The sequence below is a fragment of the Hesperophylax consimilis genome, chromosome 17 (assembly GCF_061612785.1).
Source record: "Hesperophylax consimilis isolate HC1 chromosome 17, BYU_Hcon_1.0, whole genome shotgun sequence".
NCBI lineage: Eukaryota > Metazoa > Arthropoda > Insecta > Trichoptera > Limnephilidae > Hesperophylax > Hesperophylax consimilis.
The window spans coordinates 32,093,938-32,115,239 of NC_142852.1; the positions used below are offsets into that span (position 1 = coordinate 32,093,938).

Genomic DNA, 21,302 nt, shown 5'->3' on the forward strand with positions numbered 1-21,302 from the left:
AGGGAATATTTTTACTAAAAAAATAAATGATTATCACATGGGACGTTAATAGTTTTAGGAAAATTCAATATTCGGCAAGTGGTCTACGGGGCAAAAAAGTTTGGGAACCTGTGGTCTAGATACATAAAAATGACCCCCTCCCATTTGCCCATCTCATAAAGCACAATTTTGATACTTCTTGATGAAATTTTGCACGCTTGACGTTCAAAATAAGAGGAAAAATACTCTGTAGGCACATCAGATTTCGAAAAACTTATTTTGTAATAATTGTCTATAAAATAAAATAACCTTAGTCTATTTTTTTGCTCCTTTTTAGGAAATTAACGTTCTTTAAAGAATATAACATCTGTTTGTCTCCAAATCAGGAATATTTTAAATAACCTCTCAAACCAAAATCAACGTTTAAACCAGTGGTTTCCAATAAGTGAGTTTCTCAAAGAACTTCAAATTGTTGTAACCATAGATAAATTAGACAAAATTTCTTAGGACGGGTTGTTTCGGAGAATTTGAACAATTCTTCAAATTTCATAGTTAATTTTTCAAGTTCTATGTAAGATTTTTTCCAGTTCTGTTATTATTTAAGTTCTGTCAAGCAACTAGCCTATAATGATATAATAACATAACTTGAATAGGACTTTTAAAACCAGAAAATAAACGCTGAAATTTCATGAATTGTCCAAATTCTGAGAAACAACCCGTCCTTAATTTTCAAGCTCTGCAAAAGTTCTTTTCAAGTTCTGTTATTATTTCAGTTCTGTCAAGTAATTGGCCTATAATGATGTATTAACAGAACTCTAATACGACTTTCACAGAACCCGTAAATGAAGGTTTAAATTTGATGAATTGTCCATCCTTCGACAAATCGGCCATTTTTTGCCATTTTTGCGGTCCTCTTTAAACGCCGATTCTCGGCCCGTTTCTGCTTTTGTACAAATTGTGATGAGCAGTCAAGCGTATCAGTATTGCTGTTATGCCTGTAAGCTTATAAAAATTTGATCAAAAGCTGTAAAGGGCCGAGAATCGGTGTCTGAAGGGGGCCGTTTAAATATTTAAAAAAATAAATGCATACCATTGTGGAAACATTCTAATACCAAATTAACTTTTTACTGCTTCATGAAAACAGGCAGCATTTTTGCTTTATATTTTGCTGAAATGTTTTATTATAAGGAATTTTGTGAATATATTGTTTTTATTTAAAGTTAGGTTAGGTTAGGTTAATTGAATTTTGGAGCCACCTCTTAGCTGGAGCCCCAAAATACCTGATTAAGCTATTTGATTATGTGTCAAGGATGGCGTTCTCTAATGCAGAGACGCAATGTAGACACGCCGAGTCTGTTCTACAAGTATTTCAATGTGGCTTGCTCGAAGAAGCTAGCAGCATTGGTCCTTTGTGCGCGCTTCACGTACGCGAAACTCAACGGAAACGAACAGAACACCCGTTCAAAGTTTATGACGGCTTCAATGCATGTTTAAGAGGACGCTACAAGCCAAGAATGTGTATATTCTTGGTATACCTTATATTGTAGGTAATAGGCATTAAAATCGCTTGACAAAAGGAGTCTAGAAACGTTCAATTTCAAGCAAAAAACTGGTTTTTATTTATTTTGTAAATAATATTATAAGAATGCAAAAAAGTTAATCAAGTGAAACTGTCACAGATAATCTTAGCTATAACACTGTATTTTTTTAAAGTTGTTTTCTGTGCGCGTTCATACATTTCTATTGGAATTTTTTTTTTTTTTTCAGTATGTTACATTTATATTTTTTATTGATTAATTTATTATTTTATTTGTATTCTACTCAAACGAAACGATAAGAAAACCTTCAATTTATCTAAAGCATATTTTTTGGTATTCATAATGTACCCCAATTCGTTATAAAAATTAATCAAAATAGTGATTTAGCATCAAGCTTCGCCTTAAGTCGGCTCGTATGTTGAACGAGTTACTTGCATCTGTTATTCCTCCTTCAAACAATCCGGGCCTCTTCAAGACCTCAACCCGCCTCACAAAGCTGCCCAACCGAGTAGCACTCATGTGAGAAGAAATAAAAATATTTTTTTAAAATATTTAAAGTTTGGTAGGACCCTTAAAGGTATGCGAGTCATCTTACTGCGATGTTTGAACACCCCTGTTAAAAACCATTTCGTCTTGGTGGCCCTCTGCGCAAAATGTTGACGAGGTATTCGCTCCATGTAAGTACAGGTCAAATTGCGCCGCAGGCGAACTGGCGCATCTGGTCGGGAAGGCCTTATAAGTATGGGGATTCAATTTATTATTCTCGACAGCCCTTTTAAAGAATGTAGCATGTGGGTCATTGATTTTAGTTTCTATAATATTTTTACTTTCGATTATCCATATATGACTCCGTGGTTGAGTGATTACGAATCCAAAGATCGAGGGTTCAAATACTGGCGAACGCAAGTTTAGCATAGCCAACAATTTTCCATCTCTAAATTGTATAAAATAAAGTGGCTACCCGTGTCTGCCTGTTTGTGCGCTTAGTTCTTCTAAACTACGCAACGGATTTTGATACGGTTTTCACTATCATTTAGAAAATTTCTTCCGGAAGGGTTATATATATAATACATATATATTATACTTTTAGAAAGTAGAGAAAATTCGATGTTTTGTAATCAAGTCGTAAAAAATATATATTTTCGGGCGCTTACATTGCTAACGCTGGCTAAACCTTATGAGATACATCAAAATAATGTGATATGGAATTGTATATCTTAAAAAGGACTACAAAAAAGTCCTTGACGTTATATGTCTATCTCTTAAGGATAACCCCTGGCAACGCCGGGTACACGTCAGCTGGTATGATAATATTATGTATTTTTTTCGAGAGACGTTTTTGATGAACACCGTTAGTAAACTTGAAAAAACATCGTTCAAAAATTTTAATGAAACATTTTTTCTGATTTTGCCATTTAGAAAATTACCCAAGAATATATCAAACCACAGACAATCGAGGTATGTAAGTTTTGTAATACAGTATATTAGCACCAAGTTCCAGAGACGTAGATAATTTCAGAATTGCCCTGGCGATATACAGACCACAATTTAGAATCGAAACGTTGATTGAAATGGCTTTAGCAATGTTTGTAGACCAGATATGAATAGCCAGGTAGGTACGTACTTCCTCACCTTTGTCTTTTACGTCTTCCCCTCCACTAATTCAGCCTCAAAATATACCCTAATATAATTTTCATTTTGAGAGGCGGGTGTGGGTACCGCCGCCCCGGGAACCATTTATTAGGTCACCCCAAGTGATTAGCTATGTTTGGTGACTTAGCAGGGGTGCCAGGGTTCATGGATCGAGGGGAGACTGGTTAAAAAAGACCTCCAGCGGAACTCTCTCGATGGATTCATACTTCCGTCACTCTTGGACACATTGACACCAGATTTCTCTCTCAACTTCCTTTAGAACGACCCCCCACACAGCATCTCCAAAGATGAAACATGCTCTGAGTAATTTTTTTTCCCCAGGACCTTCTATGTACTGTGTGAGCTGTTGTAAAAAAAAATCACCCCAATTGAGGTTTCCATAGTCTCACTGGTTCCAGACGGTTGGGAGCAGTTGGGACTCTTGGTTTTGCTTTAATAAATTTAAATCTACGGTTTATCGTCACACCGTGCGCCGGTATTTTTGGCAGGCTCGCTACAGCAATCCGAAATAACGTTGCCCACACAGCATCTCCAAAGATGAAACATGCTCTGAGTATTTTTTTTTCCCCAGGACCTTCTTTGTACTGTGTGAGCTGTTGTAAAAGAAATCACTCCGATTGGGGATGCCATAGTCTCACTGGCTCCAGACGGTTGGGAGCAGTTGGGACTCTTGGTTTTGCTTTAATAAATTTAAATCTACGTTTTATCGTCACACCGTGCGCCGGTATTTTTGGCAGGCTCGCTACAGCAATCCGAAATAACGTTAATTATTATGCACAAACGCGCAAGGTGGGCGAGATGCGACGCTCGTACCGGTGCAGGCGTTGAACTTGGGTAGGACGCCCCGACCCCCACGGCGTCGTAGAGTCAAACAAGTCGGTGACTCCTCGAGACGGTTGGTGTTGGACGCGTGGGATATAGGACACAGCGATGCATTCACCCAGAGGGTCAGTGGATTCAGGAGTGACGATCGTCAATCATTCGAGAGTCACGGTTGGAGAGGTCAAAGGGTCTCCTTCTCCCGATCCGGCAGCCACGCTGCTGGTGGGCAGACGCAAACCTCCCCCCATGAACCAGGTCACCAGGTTTAGTTTGCCACTTGGGGTGACCTATGGCAGAGATGCTAGGCTTTTTCCTTCATTCACTGTCATACATCGTCTCATAAATGCAATAATACCGACTCTTTACGTGACCTGACTCGTTCGTTGTCGTTCATGTTGTCGTTCTCCGAGTTCTTCTACATTCATTCAAAACAAGAAATGTCTTTTAGGCGTAATTTTCCACGTACATCTTAATCCATAATGATGTTTTTTTCTCCGAATTTTTATATGAATCACACCTGCGTTCATCGAAGTATTGTAAACACTGCCAGAAAAATACTGAAAAAATAAGGAAAAATACAAAATAAAACATTTAACATTACTCGACCTTGCCTCTGCTAGAAATAGCGTTCTTGTACGACGCTCTCCGCTCGTTGCACGTAGAGTCGAAACGTCACTAGAGCTGGTCAAAAATATCTGTAAAAAAAAAAAAGGTAATCTAATGCTGCGAAATTGTGGGAAAGGAACGAAGCAACGGGAAATGGTGCGAAACGCCGCTTTGCTGTTGCTTCGTTCCTTTCTCATAAATCGAGACATGCGAAATGTATTCGCGGCATTACATGCACAACCTAACCTAACAAAAACTAAAATGAGTGTTTTATTTTATTTTTATTTAAACGCCCAAAGGGGTTTTACTTATAATAATGTATATCGTTATTTTTTAATTATACAGATTACATTTAAAAAAATCAGTGTTGACAAAATACAGATTACATAAAATACAAATAGTTACATAGAGTACAAATAAGTGAGACGAAATATAGAAAATCTGCCAAAATCCTCCAAATCAAGCAAAATGATAATAAGAAAGTATAACAATAGTTTAGTTAAAAATAGTTCACACATTCTCCGTTTAAAGTTTGCCAAGTTCAAATTATGGTCAAATACATTTATATTGTTTGAGTATTTGTTACCAAGACTGTGTAAACGTTGTATTGGAGAGTGAAAACTATAGTTGGAATGAGATGTATGTATGTAAAATGTTGATTGTTATATTTTACCCAGCCTAACCTGACTTAATCTAAACCTTACACAAACTAACCTAACCTAAACCATCCTTTCATAATTATACTAAACCTAACCCAACCTGACATTACCTTGCTCGACGATATTATTGTATTTGTTCCTCGTTAAAAATTGCGAAGTTGTCAAGATGAAAACTGCCAATTTTTCAATAAAATAATATTACTTAATTTCAAATATAGAATAATATATTATGCTACTATATATATATATATATAGCTGTAGTGTACCCGGCGTTGCTAGGGGTTATCCTTAGGAGATAGACATGTACCACCCTGGACTTTTCTGTAGGCCTGTTTAAGATATACAATTCCGTAGTACATTATTTTGTTGTATCTCATAAGGTTTAGCCAGCATTAGCAATGTAAGCGTCCGAAAAAAATATTTTTTACGACTTTATTTTGTACTGTTTTGAGATATCAATCTTATTTTTATGATCATCTTATGTATTTTGCCTGTGTTGGTTAATTTCCCTTATTTATTCTCAATATTTTGACATTCTCAGGCACCTATAAAAGATTCCATAATTCCAATACTAGGACAAATCATTTCCCGTTTTAGTTACTTTATCAGTTTTGCTAAAAAATGCGCACGAGAAGAGAAAATGAGATTCATTTATTTATTAGATACTTAAAACTACAATTACAGAATAATTAATTGCATTCGAATACGTGCGTGTTTTCATATACCTATATTATAAAGGTGTCACCTGTGACATGTAAAAGCACGTTTTTTTTTTAATCTGTTGGACGTAAAATAATACACGCTATTGTTTCTCTATCCGCCCAGACAAACTGAGCCACTGCAACGCGTGGCGGGGTACAGCTAGTTGGATAATAAATAGTCTGTAAACAAATGTAATAAATAAATAAAATAATTGAGGTTGGGCCCTTTTAAGAGTCCTAATATCCGGAGAGTATGTTTGAGACGATGTATGAATGTGAGTGAAACAAGTGTGTGTGCAAAGACAAAGTTACGTTTAGTTAAAATTGTAAAGTAATAATTTTTTGCTTATATAAAATTCATATTATTTTTGACCAGCTTTTGAAAATTTCCGATCCTCTGTGCGCTTAGCGCGATCTCTCTTTCACTCTGTTCGTATTTAAAAATAAACGAATTTCGGCTCGTGTTGAGTTGTGTGGGGTCAGTTACCCGTAGAACAGACAATGTCAGGGGCACAATTGAGATTTATCGAGCGGCGTGGGTGATTTAGGTGGTGACGTATCATTGTTTTTATGCCGTGTTTTTAATAATGTCGTGTGACAGGTATTAAAAAATACGTCACGCGGTTTTAAATGTTGCGTAAATAGATGCGAATTTGTAACTTTTCGCCGTTTCTTCGCAGGGCTGGACAGAAAATATAGAAGCCAAACAACTGGCACACTCTTTGCTTCAATTACATTCATACGTCGTCTCATACATACAAGTCTATAGGTACCTAATATGTCAATCAAGGCAACGGACTATAATACCATCAGATTGTTTCTCCCCAGTGGGAGACAGAATGGAAGGAGCGCTATACAACTAGGTCTTGGCCTTGACATACACTCCTTGCTTGGTTCTTAATAAATTAGCAATACTCATTTTTGTCCTTGCGGAGATGATTGCGAGCAGTTGGTAATCTCGTACAGCATATTGTAGCTTCTTAAGAGGAAGCTACAAGTCAAATATATGTATATTCTTCGTATACCTTATATTGTAGGTAATAGGCATTAAAATCGCTTGACAAACGGAGTCTAGAAAAGTTCGATTTCAAACACAAAACTGGTTTTTATTTATTTTGTTAATAATTTTATAAGAAAGCAAAAAAAGTTAATCAAGTGAAACTGTCACAGATAATCTTAGCTATAATACTGTATTTTTTAAACGTTGTTTCCTTTACACGTTCATACATTTCTATTGAAAAGATGTTTTTTTTAGGAGTTAACATTTAAACGTTTTATTGAGTAATTTATTTATTTTATTTGTATTATACTCAAGCGAAACGACAGTAAAACCTTCAATTTATCTAAAGCATATTTTTTGGTATTCATAATGTACACCAATTGGTTATAAAGATTAATCAAATTAGTGATTTAGCATTAAGCTTCGCCTTAACCCTTTCACACCCGCATTATTGTTTCCACATATATAAAATATGATAATACTTCAGAAAATGATGTGAAAATTATTAGTATTTAATTTTTTTAAATTATTCTATGTTAATTTGGCTTATTATTGGACGTCAGACGGTAATTTTTATATAGTAAGGTAAAATAAACAGTACAAAAATAATACAAATAACTGTTTCATGTCAAAAATGCACATTTACAATGTAGTGATAATCTCTAAGGCTTGAAACAAGTAACATTTTAACTAAAATTCATTCAGAAATAAAGAAAAAATCTAGGATAATAATAAAATTCGCCATACTAGTCGAAAATATGTCCAGTGTTAATTTCAATGAACATTAAAATTCATTTACGATTTTCTTGCAAATGACTGTGAACAGTGAATTGTACTGATGTTATTATAATAGAACATATCTTTATGCGTTAAAATATTTGTAATTCGAGTAGAAAATATTGATATCTCACCTTAAATGAAGTAATCAATGACGGATGAAATTCGATGAAACTCACAATCAGCAGATGTTAGAATATTTATCGTTTTTGTGGCGGAAATAAGGATTTTAAGTGAGCGAAAAAAATAGACGCAACATAAAAGATTACAAGCTATAAGAAAACAAAAACATGGCTTTTCTAAATCGCTACCGTTACGGTAAAAAAAATCACAAAGTTCGTGTTAATTTGAATTAACACTGGGGATGAAAGGGTTAATTCTTGAAAAATATTCTTTTCATCTGCCCTAGGCGAATTTTGAGTCAAGCCTGGCCTGTGCTCGATTTGGTAATTGCCCCTGGGAGAATTTATAATACGAAATCATATCATTCCGTTTATCGGCTTAGCCAGTCATTGGGCGAAAGTTCACCTACCTGTCTAGACTGCAATGTCAAGGAACGTCCTTGCCCAAATGTGGGGTGGGGGGAGATATAATAGGAATAACCCACCTTCAATATATTGGGAGATCTTTGTTGAGTGTTTGCTGTAAAAGACAATTGTTTGTAATAGTACTACTAGGAGATACAGTAGGAATAACCCACCTTTAATATGTTGGGAGATCTTTGTTGACTGTTTGCTGTAAAAGACAATTGTTTGTAATATTACTACTAGTACCGGCGGTAGTTGGCCGGGTTGGAGCGGTCACTAGGAGATACAGTAGGAATAACCCACCTTCAATATATTGGGAGATCTTTGTTCACTGTTTGCTGTAGAAGACAATTGTTTGTAATAGTACTACTAGGAGATACAGTAGGAACACCCACCTTCAATATATTGTGATATCTTTGTTGACTGTTTGCTTTACAAGACAATTATTTGTAATATTACTACTAGGAGATACAGTAGGAATAACCCACCTTCAATATATTGGGATATCTTTATTGACTGTTTGCTGTGGAAGACAATTGATTGTACTAGTACTACTAGCTTTTTTTACATTAGCTTCCATACAGGAGGCCCTGTATGGAAGTACCTAAAAACTGATAATTAAATACCATTATTGTATAGACACTTATTACCATTATTGTAACAAGAGTGTTCCTCGGGCGTTCTCGACTTTGCCTACCATTCAATTAATCTAGTAGCCACATTGTTGCTGTTGAAACTTTACATTATATCGTTTTTAATTCAACCACTTTTTCTACCTTCGAACCACTGTCTAAACACTATTGACACTTATAAAAATAAACTTTTATATTTTTAGCGAAAACAGTCCGGCAGTTTTTGATTCTATAGGTGACAAACAAAGAAACAGTAATTTTTATTTATATGATAGCTACGGTATCCGACTTCGCTCAGGGAACATTCCAGATCATTCCCGAACATTCTACAGCATTCCAGAATGTTCCTGGATGTTCTGGAATGTTCTAGAAACTTCCAGCCCTTATATCTTCAAAAGTACACCCTTCAGGTTGAATAGGGAACCTTCTTCATGGATGGGGGATAGCGGGCTACCACACCATATAACTCACTTGATCGTACCATATCATTTATCTATTGAACACTTCTTGTATCTTCCAGAATGCGACTATTACATATTGCTCAGTAAAATTTAACCTTCTGGCCAGTTCTCACAATTCGTATTTTTAAAGATAGTGTAGCTTCCCACATTTGCAGATTCGACCCTACAATAAAACAATTCATTGGCCTGGTATTTTTATAAACATATTGCCTTGTTTGTATCATTTATGATTTAAGAATTAGTGACATTTTACTGCAAGCAGCGGCAGCTTTCAAATAGGGCTGTTCGCTTTATATTTTATGATCACCCTAGTTAAACCATTATGCCTAAAAATATTTGCCAATACCTTTCCCACCCCTGTCCCATAGTAATAAAAACCCCAAATAAAGTTTCATGTCCCTTAAAATAATCCCTTTAAAATATTTGTATTGTTTAAGTCACGTTTGTATCATTAAGAATAGTTTAGTGCATTTTATTTTATGTTAAGAATGTTGTTTGCCAACGAGCGGGTGGAACATCTTTATTTTTGTAAAACGTCCTTCAGAATTTAGTTTAAATACAGATACCTCCCAGAAAAAGGACAGTATTAGAGTATTGCTATAACGGGTAGGTACAGACGTACCTACGGAGGAGCGAGTGTTGCTATAACTGGTAGGTACATGCGTACCTAGGCAGTCAGCCGTGAGATAATTACTAGGTTTATGTAAACCTAGGGAAAACTGAAGAATAGAGGAAACTAGACCTTTATTTCTTTCAGTTTAAGTTTTAGCAGAGGAAAATAAGATCCTCTGCAATTATATTGTGAATTAATAAATTTATTTGTCAAGAAGAAGAAGTGTTTTCCTGCATTCCATCTGACGGCGTGTTCTCGTACCACGATAGCAGAAACATATGGTCCTTCGAGCCGCATCGGGAACAGCAGTATCATGGAAGCGGGACAACACACAAAGACGTCATCTGTCTGCGGCAGCAAGGCGGGAACCAGCAGGAGCTGGAGGGAGGCTCAAATAAAAGCTTCAGCAACCAAGGTGCACATCACGAGACAAAAAGCCCGCCTACTTACGGAGATGGCCGAAGCAAAGATGGCTGCTTCCGAAGCAAAGATGGCTGCAGCAATGTCAATATTGGAAGCAGAGGAGCAACATGCGGCGCTCGTTTTAGAAGCTGCATCAAGGACTTCGCAACGGACTCTCGAGGATAGAGTCAATGACTGGGTGGACCAGTCACATCACAGTTCATCATCAGAACTTGAAGATCACGATGAACAGCCTCTTCGAGTTCAAATGGAGCAGCAACAGGAACTGCTCAATGATGGGCGGTTATCACTACAACCGCCCACAAGAACTGCACAGCAACAGCCCTTGGCAGGGCAAACTCTCCCGTCGCAAATGGAGCCTCGGGTAGAGCAGGCTCATCCGCTGCAATTGGAACAGCGGTTGGAGCAGCACAAGGGTGGGCGGTACGCATTACTCCCACCAAAAGGATCATCAGAGCAGCAGCCCTTGGCAGGGCAGACTCTCCCATCGCAATTGGAGCCTCGGACAGAGCAGGCTCTTCCGCTGCACTTGGGACAGCGGTTGGAGCAGCAGCAGCAGCGCGGGCGGTACGAGCTACTCCCACACAGAGGAACATCACATCAGCAGCCCTTGGTAGGGCAATCTCTTCAGCTGCAGTCGACGCAGCATCAGCAGCCAAGCAGTAGCTGCTGGGAGCTGCCTACATCAGAGCAGCCATTCAACTTAGCAGCGCATCGCGACGGGCAACAGTGGCCAGAGTCGGAGGGCCGATTACAGGGACCAACACCTGCTATAACTGAAGACCGTCTCGCGGAATCAATTGGTAAGGCAATGTCTTTATATAATACCAGGCCCAAAGTTAATGATCTTCCCACATTTAACGGCAATCCAATTGAATGGATTGCGTTCAAATTAATATTCCATCATACCGCAGACTTCTTAAAAGTATCTGACAGCGAAAATTTATATAGATTACAAAAAACGTTAAAAGGAGAGACGCGTGACGCGGTTTCTTCCCTTCTTATAATTTTTGGCGCAAAATCATCACCTTGTTCGGCGCAATTCGTAAAAAATAAAAACGCGGATCAATTTTTATCTCAGTATCCCCAGGCCGTCAAAGCGATAAAAACAAAACATTACATGGACGACTATTTAGATAGTGTAAATTCATTAGAAAGTGCGAAGAAATTAATACAAGATATTACATACATACATGCTCAAGGCGGGTTTAAGGGTGGAGGTGAATGCGAAATTACCTACTACAATCATTTAGTCATAAGATATACATTTTTTACGGAATTTCTAGTTTTAAGACATTACCTACTACACAATTTTTAGTCATAAGATTTACATTTTTTACGGAATTTCTAGTTTTAAGACATTACCTACTACACAATTTTTAGTCATAAGATTTACATTTTTTACGGAATTTCTAGTTTTAAGACATTACCTACTACACAATTTTTAGTCATAAGATTTACATATTCCACGGAATTTCTAGTTTTAAGAGTAGCATAAATATTTGTATTTCAGATATTTTAATAAATTTAACTGGTAATTTTCGTAGACAAGCAGTAGGTACCTAATAAAGATAACAGTCGCATTCTTTGCCTATTTTGTGAAGTACCTTCACGGGAGGAGGTATGTATCTTCCAGAATGCGACTATTACATATTGCTCAGTAAAATTTAACCTTCTGGCCAGTTCTCACAATTCGTATTTTTAAAGATAGTGTAGCTTCCCACATTTGCAGATTCGACCCTACAATAAAACAATTCATTGGCCTGGTATTTTTATAAACATATTGCCTTGTTTGTATCATTTATGATTTAAGAATTAGTGACATTTTACTGCAAGCAGCGGCAGCTTTCAAATAGGGCTGTTCGCTTTATATTTTATGATCACCCTAGTTAAACCATTATGCCTAAAAATATTTGCCAATACCTTTCCCACCCCTGTCCCATAGTAATAAAAACCCCAAATAAAGTTTCATGTCCCTTAAAATAATCCCTTTAAAATATTTGTATTGTTTAAGTCACGTTTGTATCATTAAGAATAGTTTAGTGCATTTTATTTTATGTTAAGAATGTTGTTTGCCAACGAGCGGGTGGAACATCTTTATTTTTGTAAAACGTCCTTCAGAATTTAGTTTAAATACAGATACCTCCCAGAAAAAGGACAGTATTAGAGTATTGCTATAACGGGTAGGTACAGACGTACCTACGGAGGAGCGAGTGTTGCTATAACTGGTAGGTACATGCGTACCTAGGCAGTCAGCCGTGAGATAATTACTAGGTTTATGTAAACCTAGGGAAAACTGAAGAATAGAGGAAACTAGACCTTTATTTCTTTCAGTTTAAGTTTTAGCAGAGGAAAATAAGATCCTCTGCAATTATATTGTGAATTAATAAATTTATTTGTCAAGAAGAAGAAGTGTTTTCCTGCATTCCATCTGACGGCGTGTTCTCGTACCACGATAGCAGAAACACTTCTTTTATAATATACTAGCTGACGTTTACCCGGCGTTGCTAGGGGTTATCCTTAAGAGATAGACATATATCATTAAGGAATTTTCTGTAGGCCTTTTTTCGATATACAATTCCATAGTACATTATTTTGATGCATCTCGTAAGGTTTAGCCAGCGTTAGCCATGTAGTCCTCGAAAAAGTATTTTTACGACTTGATTATAAAACATCGACTTTTCTCTACTTTCGCTAAATACAATATGCATGTTTTATATATGTAAACCTTCTAGAAGAAATTCTCTAAATGATGGTGAAAACCCTATCAAAATCCGTTGCGTAGTTTAGAAGAACTAAGCGCACAAACAGACGTACGCGGATAGCGACTTGATTATTAGATGTGATGTAGGTTATTTTTTTTTTGTGCTTCTTAGAAGGAAGGAACGTTTTATTGAAGCCTGAATAATATTCATCTTTTACAAGGGCGTTACAGACAGTATCTACAACTCTTGTGAATGATCCTAGAGTATTATATAAATGCGATGTACATGTAGATAATCGGCAAACTAATCGTATTATTACGTAATTTTCCAACTAGCATTACAAGTTTTTCAATAGCCGCTCAATTGACGGTCATTTGAAAAAACTGGTTTGTCACGGACCTGTCAAATGTTTTATTAAATTAAATATAAAAATATTCCATTCGTTTGATTTAATTGCTTGACTGCTAACTGTTGAACGATGGTATGACCAGTATATTGTATCATTGGCATATCATTGTTTCAGAAGGTTTTTTTTTTTTATAGTGAATACCTCACAAGAGTCCCAACTGCTCCCGTCTGGAGCCAGTGAGACTATGGCATCCCCAATTGGGGGATGTTGTGAGGCTGAAGGTAAGTGGGGAAGGGAAAGAGGAAGGTGGGGAAGTACCTGGCTACTCAGATCTAGTCACTAAACACGGCTAAAGCCATTTGGAGCAACGTTTCAATTCTTAATGGTGGTCTTACACCAGGGCGATACTGGTAGTATCTTCCACGACATGAAAGAAAAGTGAAGGAAAAAAAAAACCCATAACGTAAACTCGACCATCTGGACAAATCGGCAATATTTCCGGGCAATTATGATTATGCGTTGTTTCACAGATTTTGAACAATTCATTAAAGTTTATTTTCACGTTCTGTTATTATTTCAGTTACGTGAAGCATCTGGCCCATAATGATATAGCGACAGAACTTGAATAGAACTTTAACCGAACTTGATATTTGACGAATTGTTTAAATTCTGCGAACAACCTGCCCTTGATTATTGATGTCGGCCGTTACTTGGGATTTGATCCTGACGTCCTGGGAAGACCCGAAACGCATCGAGCATGACAAATTACAGAGATTGATATCCACAAAACCTCATTAATATTAATATAGATGACGTGGGGCAGCTTAATCGTTCTTGGTATCCGTTACTAGATGGCTACACCAAAACTAAACGCCGAAAACCATATTAAATTTTCTAATTATCATAAAACTCGATATCGCTGCTACATACATAAATACACACTCGCACACATCTGCCCTGATGATGGCCAATGTAACGCTGTCTGAAACGTTGGTTAATGATGGAGGAAGCGCAACACGGCATAATAACCCAAAAATGAATCACGTTCATACCATCATGCCTGGGTAGGCAGAGAGTACCTACCGCCAAACAACTCCGTCTTGGCACACACTTCTTGCCTCATTCACATTCATACATCGTCTCATACATACTCTTCATTCTGTCTCTTGGCATGGCTAGACTCAAGTATCCTGTTCACTTGATCGTGCCATGTCTTCCATTTACATTTGCGTCATATATTCTCCTTGCACTCCTTTCTTCGCTCATTCTCTCTTCATACGTGGTTTTTACCACACATACGCCTCAGGGCTCTCATTTGTACAGCATTCAGTCTACTTTCATTCGTCCTCTGCCAGTTCCACGCTCACTGCCACACATCAGGGTAGGTACCAGCACTCCATTGTGGACTGCTGCATATAATGGTGACACCAACTGCGTTCAGTCCTCCATGAATGGAGTTACCTGCATTTCCCCTTGTTTCAATACCTCTGTCAGCCTTCCCATCTCTCTAGAACATACTTCCTAAATACACAAACTCATCCACCTGCTCCAAGTATTCCTCAGCAACAACTATATTGCACACTGTTTTCGTACTCTCTCTTTCAAACACCATTACTTTAAACATACTTACACTCATCATCAACTCATTGACACACGCGTCAGAACTATTTTCATCCTTCCATTACATGCCATAACATAACCTAATATTTTTATCATAATCTCTTTTGACACTGTTTCTTTTTTTATCCTGTTACCATGCCAGAAGTAAAATCAATAAAAATTAGCTGTGAAATTTTATTGAATTTTTTCCAACTAGGAAAATACAGGTTAATTGATTACAACAGCATTTCTGGGGCCTAGGAGCCTAAAGGTATTATAATGCGAATTGGCGATGTCCGATTTCTTTCAATGTTTAAAAGATTTTGGCGATTCTTTTCTCTGTACAGAAGAGTCCTCAATTTTCTCTATTTATGTGAAATTTGATTTGAACACAAAATTATTAAAAGGAAATTATACCTAGTGATGTATGTACGTAGTATTTAACACATTTAGTAAGAAAATCTCCCCTTTATAGTCGTATAAAACATATTAGATAATACTTATTGCAAGCAAAATCGTTCGTTTACAGACATTTTTTTGTAATTTTATTAATATAGCAAAGACGCTATTTTTGTGCGTCTCTGCTATCGTAAAGCTTTCAGCCGCATTCAACAGATGACACTGGTGTTATTAAACTAAATTCGTCTTCAATGAAAGGTTCGCGTCTTGGGTGTATTGCTTATTTATTCTGTCAATAGATGCCGGTAGTGATATTTGGTGCAACATTATACATTTTATTTTGTAATGTAAATACTGTACAATAGTCTCAACTGTCCGAAATGTGATATTTCGCCAGGGTTTTGATGGAAATGTGGGGATATCTAGCATTTGTTATCAATTTTATTGATTTCTCAATGGAGATATAAAAAAAATAAAAATTGTTATAATAATGTACTTGTAACATGAAATAGATAACATATTTCTGACTGATTAGTGAAGTCTCTGTCTTATATTTTTTACCTGTGATACTTTAAGCATTTTTTTTTTTTAATTTTCTTGGAAACATTTTTTTTTTCAAAAAATGTATTCGTTGAAGATAATTTTCAGAAATGTATTTATGTAATGTATACGCCTCTGGGATCTCATTTCTATAGCATTCAGTACATGTGGAACTAGCATCATTGTGTTGACATTAGTGTTGACTTAGTGATAAATCACTATTTTGATTAATCTTTATAACGAATTGGTGTACATTATGAATACCAAACAATATGCTTTAGATAAATTGAAGGTTTTCTTATCGTTTCGCTTGAGTATAATACAAATAAAATAATAAATTACTCAATAAAAAATATAAATGTAAACTACTAAAAAAATATGTTTCCAATAGAAATGTATGAACGCATAAACGAAACAACTTTAAAAAAATACAGTATTATAGCTAAGATTATCTGTGACAGTTTCACTTGATTAACTTTTTTGCTTTCTTATAAAATTATTTACAAAATAAATAAAAACAAGTTTTGTGCTTGAAATCGAACGTTTCTAGACTCCGTTTGTCAAGCGATTTGAATGCCTATTACCCACAGTATAAGGTATACCAAGAATATACACATTTTTGGCTTGTAGCTTCCTGTTAATGAAAAAGAAAGCGGTCGCGGGTCACTTGGCTTGTTTAAAATGGGGTCGCGACACGAAAAAAGTTGAGAACCACTGAATAGAATAGCCCCTATCATCACAATATCAGTAGAAGGTATATCCCGTCACGAGGGGAGATATACCCATTGTAACTTTGAACATAGAAGCTCAATGATTGGCTGGATACATTGATGGTATATATTATTCATTTTTTTTATATTGCTAGGGGAAAAACCACCACAATATATTTTTATATTTGAGGGTGCATTTTGTATTGGAAGCGGGTAACTAACTAACTCTAACCATTTCTCCGCAGGGGTAGGCAGAGGATAGACTGCCACACCCTTATTGCTTCATCCACATTCATATTCTAATGAAAATATATACTTTAACTGTCTAATTAAAATTGCGCTATGTAATCTTATTTTTTAATTTTCCGTATAAACAAATATTGTTTTAGAAACTACATAAAATTATATTTCCAGTGTATTCATTTAAAATAAACATTACTATTTCTAAATAATAAAATTTTAATATGAAACGTTAAAAATGTTCTCAAAAACGCACATTTTTACATAATTTTTTTACTCCAATCATAGAAAAATGGAAAAAAACCTCGATATTTAGAAAACACATTCGTTTTGTTTTGAAGAATTTTTAAGAAAATTGTAACTTTACTATTATTATCTCAATCATATAACAAAAAAATAAGCAATATTTTTAAAAGTAAAACCGATTGTTACGATAGCGGCGCCAAATATGAATAATTGATTTTGACTATTAATGGATTCCAGTATTTTGAGGCAAACTGGAAAGAATTGTTATTTATTTTTCTAATGTAAAATTATGTATTTTTTTCATTAAGAGGAAGCTACAAGCCAAAAATGTGTACATTCTTGGTATACCTTATATTGTAGGTAATAGGCATTAAAATCGCTTGACAAACGGATTCTAAAAACGTACGATTTCAAGCACAAACCTGGTTTTTATTTATTTTGTAAATAATTTTATAAGAAAGCAAAAAAGTTAATCAAGTGAAACTGTCACAGATGATCTTAGCTATAATACTGTATTTTTAAAAAGTTTTTTCCTTTACGCGTTCATAAATTTCTATTGAAAAAAAAAATTTAGTACTTTACATTTATAAATTTTTTATTGAGTAATTTATTATTTTATTTGTATTCTACTCAAGCGAAATGATAGGAAAACCTTCAATTTATCTATAGCATATTTTTTGGTATTCATAATGTACACCAATTCGTTATAAATATTAATCAAAATAGTGATTTAGCATTAAGCTTATTAAGGTAGATAAATTTTGGAAAATTATAGCAAGCGCTCGCATAACACGTTTTGCAAACTTGGAATAATTTGCCAAAAGTCGTTCCAGTGGATAATATGATTACATTTTATGATGGAGGGAGAGAGATAGCGAAACGGCGTCTATAAAAGTAGGTACTGAATTGCTTTCAGTATCCCCATGGCAACATTAATAACGTTTTTAAGGTGATACCTCAGTTCCAACTGCTTCCAATTATCTGGGGCCAGTGAGACTATGGCATCCCCAATTGGGGTATGTTGTGAGGCTGAAAGTGGTGGGGAAAGCAAGGAGATGGGGAGGATGAAGGTGGGAAAGTATCTGGCTATTCAGATCTGGTCACCAAACGCAGCTAAAGCCATTTAAAACAAAGTTTCAATTCTGAAGGGTCTTATACCACGTATACTATATTTATTTATTTGTAAGAAACAAACAGCTTTTATATAATATACAATGATAGATATAAATATAAAAGTTAACTGAAGTCAAGCCACAGAAGTGTCTTATGTTAAAGTTCATTGGAAATGAAGTTTTAATATCTTTAAATTAATTTGGTGTTAAAGGAAGGGGAGAGGAAGAGGAAAATAGGAAGAGGATAGGAGATGCTGCCGATACATTCCATACTCTCATCGTACGCATTACTTCATATCGATATTTCTTTAGGTTATTACCAAAAATGTCAATGCTGTAAAATTTAGTATTATATTGTGCACATATACGAGGAATTGGGGAATTTTTTCGAATGTTTGTTCTACAAGAGGGTAGATAAAATAAATCAGATTGTCGGGTTGATCTAGACGGAATATGAAGATTTATTAAATTGGTAAGTTCTGGTGAGTCCAGACCATTATTTAGGATTTTAAACAATAAGATTTGATCAAAAATTAGACGTCGTGTTTGGAGGGAGTAAAAATTATGAAATTTAATGGATTCGGTATAATTTATATACATTGTGAAATAACACAAATTAATCAAATATTAATAAATTTACTTGCGCACCCCGGTATTTGACCCGCTTTCTGGTCGAGAGCGTTACCCGTCGACCACAGAGTCCCTCAGAATATTACTGATCTTTTTCGATTCAACAGCAATTCTTGTGTGCCCATTTTTCGGTGTTTTTTTGTCTTAGTCACAAAATTGATAAAGTTATTTATAATAATTATAATAGGTAGGTACCTATATATATTATTTATACGAGTCACAACTACTCCCAATCTTCTAGAGCCAGTGAGACTATGATATCCCCGATTAGGGTAGGTTTGTTATGGGGCTGAAGTTAGAGGGATTCGCCATGTTGCATATTTGTGCAAACACATTTATTCCTGTGATATTAATATATTTTGTATCCTTTGTTGCAGGACATGGACCTTATCGAGGTTCTCTGGAAGCAGGATGTGGACATGGGATTCTGTCTGGACAAACCAGTGGCTCCGGTAAGATATATATATATATTTTTTAAAATATTAACTCCACACAGGAGGCCCTGAAGAAAATAATTTCCCTCAGGGCCTATGTCATCTTTGGGGATGCTGTGTGGAGGGTCTTTTTGTGGAGAGGAAGGAGTGAACATGGGTCTTGAAGAGTCCCATGTTGTAGGAGGGAGGAAACACAGAGGCCGGCAGTTCGTTCCACAGCCGAGCTGTTGAACTTAAGAACGAATCGTAGAAGCGACCCGTTCTCATGTGACAAATGTCAACCGTGTACAAATGTTGGGCGCGCGTTTGGCGTGTATCCCGACTACGCACCGGTGCCGAAGGGATCAATGACGCTAGTTCCTCAGAGCATCTTCCATTGTAATACCGATAGAACAAGGACAGCATACCTACCTGACGCCTGTGCTCTAAAGATTGCAGTCCGTTTGTTAAGATTGGGGAATCTATCAAACGGACCGCCCGTTTTTGCACAGAGTCAAGGGTTTTTTTCAGGTATTTAGGGGCTCCGGACCAGAGATGGCTGCCAAATTCGACAGTAGGGCGCACTTGCGATTTGTACAGGGTCAGCAGTTGTGTACTATTAAAGTATCTGCGGGCCCTGTACAGTACGCCCAGCTTCTGAGAGGCCAGCTTTACTCTGGCTTCGATGGAGCCCCCATACCTGAGCTGGTCACTTATAGTTACACCAAGCATATCAATGGAAGGCCTGTTCGGAAGATTGCTTCCGTTGAAGAAGACTAGATTATCATTTGGATATAATAGATAACCCTTTACTATAAAGTAACCCCTAAAGCCTCTGATATTTTGCAATGCGAACTGTCAAAATGCCAACTCCACACTCTCAGGAAAATAATTTCCCTTTTGGGGTGATGTGTGGACGGTCTGTTTTGAGGAGAGGAAGAAGTGAGCATGAAGAGATCTAACTTCACCGGTCGGTGTTGACATCGCGTTTGGGTCCCACCCATTCGTAGTGTGTTCAATTCCTCTGCTGGCTAAGTCCTCCATCACGACACTAGGAACATTTTCCGCTTACTGTAGTGGTAGTAGGAGATAGATTTAACACGATTATAATAAATCATCCGTACGCATTTTTATCAGTGCAGAGGCTGTCAAATCGTTCCACAGCTGCACTGTTGAACTCACGAACGAGTCGTAAATGCGACCCGTTCTCTGTGACATATGTCAACCATGTACATATGTACCGGTGAGAAAGGGATCAATGACGCCAGTTCCTCGAAGTATCTTCCATTGTAATATCGGTAGTCAGCTTACCCACCTTACCAAAGATTGCATTCCGTTTGTTAAGATAGGGGAACCTATTGAATTAAGTATTTTTTCCCAAGAAGTCCCTTACAGGTGTGGAAGCACCTGCAGCCCAACACGAAAACAGGTAATTTTTTCTCTGTGTTTCCTCCCTCCTACAATAAGGATGTTCACTCCTTCCCTCCTCCAAAAGACCCTTCAGACAGCGTTCCCAAAGATGAAATAGGCCTTGTAAAGATTAAATTAGGCTGTGAGAGCTACTTATCCTATGCGTGAAGGACCATATTTTACGAGACGCGAGAATCCAGGCTTATCTCTGGAAGATAATAATGATTTGTACTGATTACTCTGTATGTTTTGTTGTGCAGGTCGATCCCACCAAGTGCGTTCTGCCTTCCACGCAGTCCTTTGGCTCCTCCGTATCGCCCCTGCAGACCCCGTGTACCCTGACCACGCTGGGCAAGGCTGATATGGATGAGATAGACCGTCTCAAGGACGAGCTGAAGCTGGAGTGCGAGGCCAAGGCCGGAAAGGTAAGGCACATTACACCACTACTTCATTGTTTCACTTCATCAGGTCGAACCATATATCCCATTACATCACTGCTTCATTGTTTCACTTCATCAGGTCTGCCCGTAGATCCCATTACATCACTGCTTCATTGTT

At 36.7% G+C, this 21,302-nt stretch overlaps 1 protein-coding gene across 5 annotated transcripts in view; it reads left to right on the forward strand.

The window, feature by feature from the left end:
- LOC149416434 (uncharacterized) overlaps positions 1-21,302 on the forward strand; it is a 183,413-nt gene that overhangs the window by 14,835 nt on the left and 147,276 nt on the right. For all 5 annotated transcript variants that reach the window (XR_016303542.1, XM_089641675.1, XM_089641673.1 and 2 more), the window contains exons 3-4: positions 19,299-19,373; positions 21,005-21,169. Coding sequence is in view for 4 of the 5 variants with exons in the window: in XM_089641675.1 (XP_089497801.1) it covers positions 19,299-19,373; positions 21,005-21,169 (240 nt within the window). In the remaining variant the exon portion in view is untranslated. The remainder of the gene's footprint in view (positions 1-19,298; positions 19,374-21,004; positions 21,170-21,302) is intronic.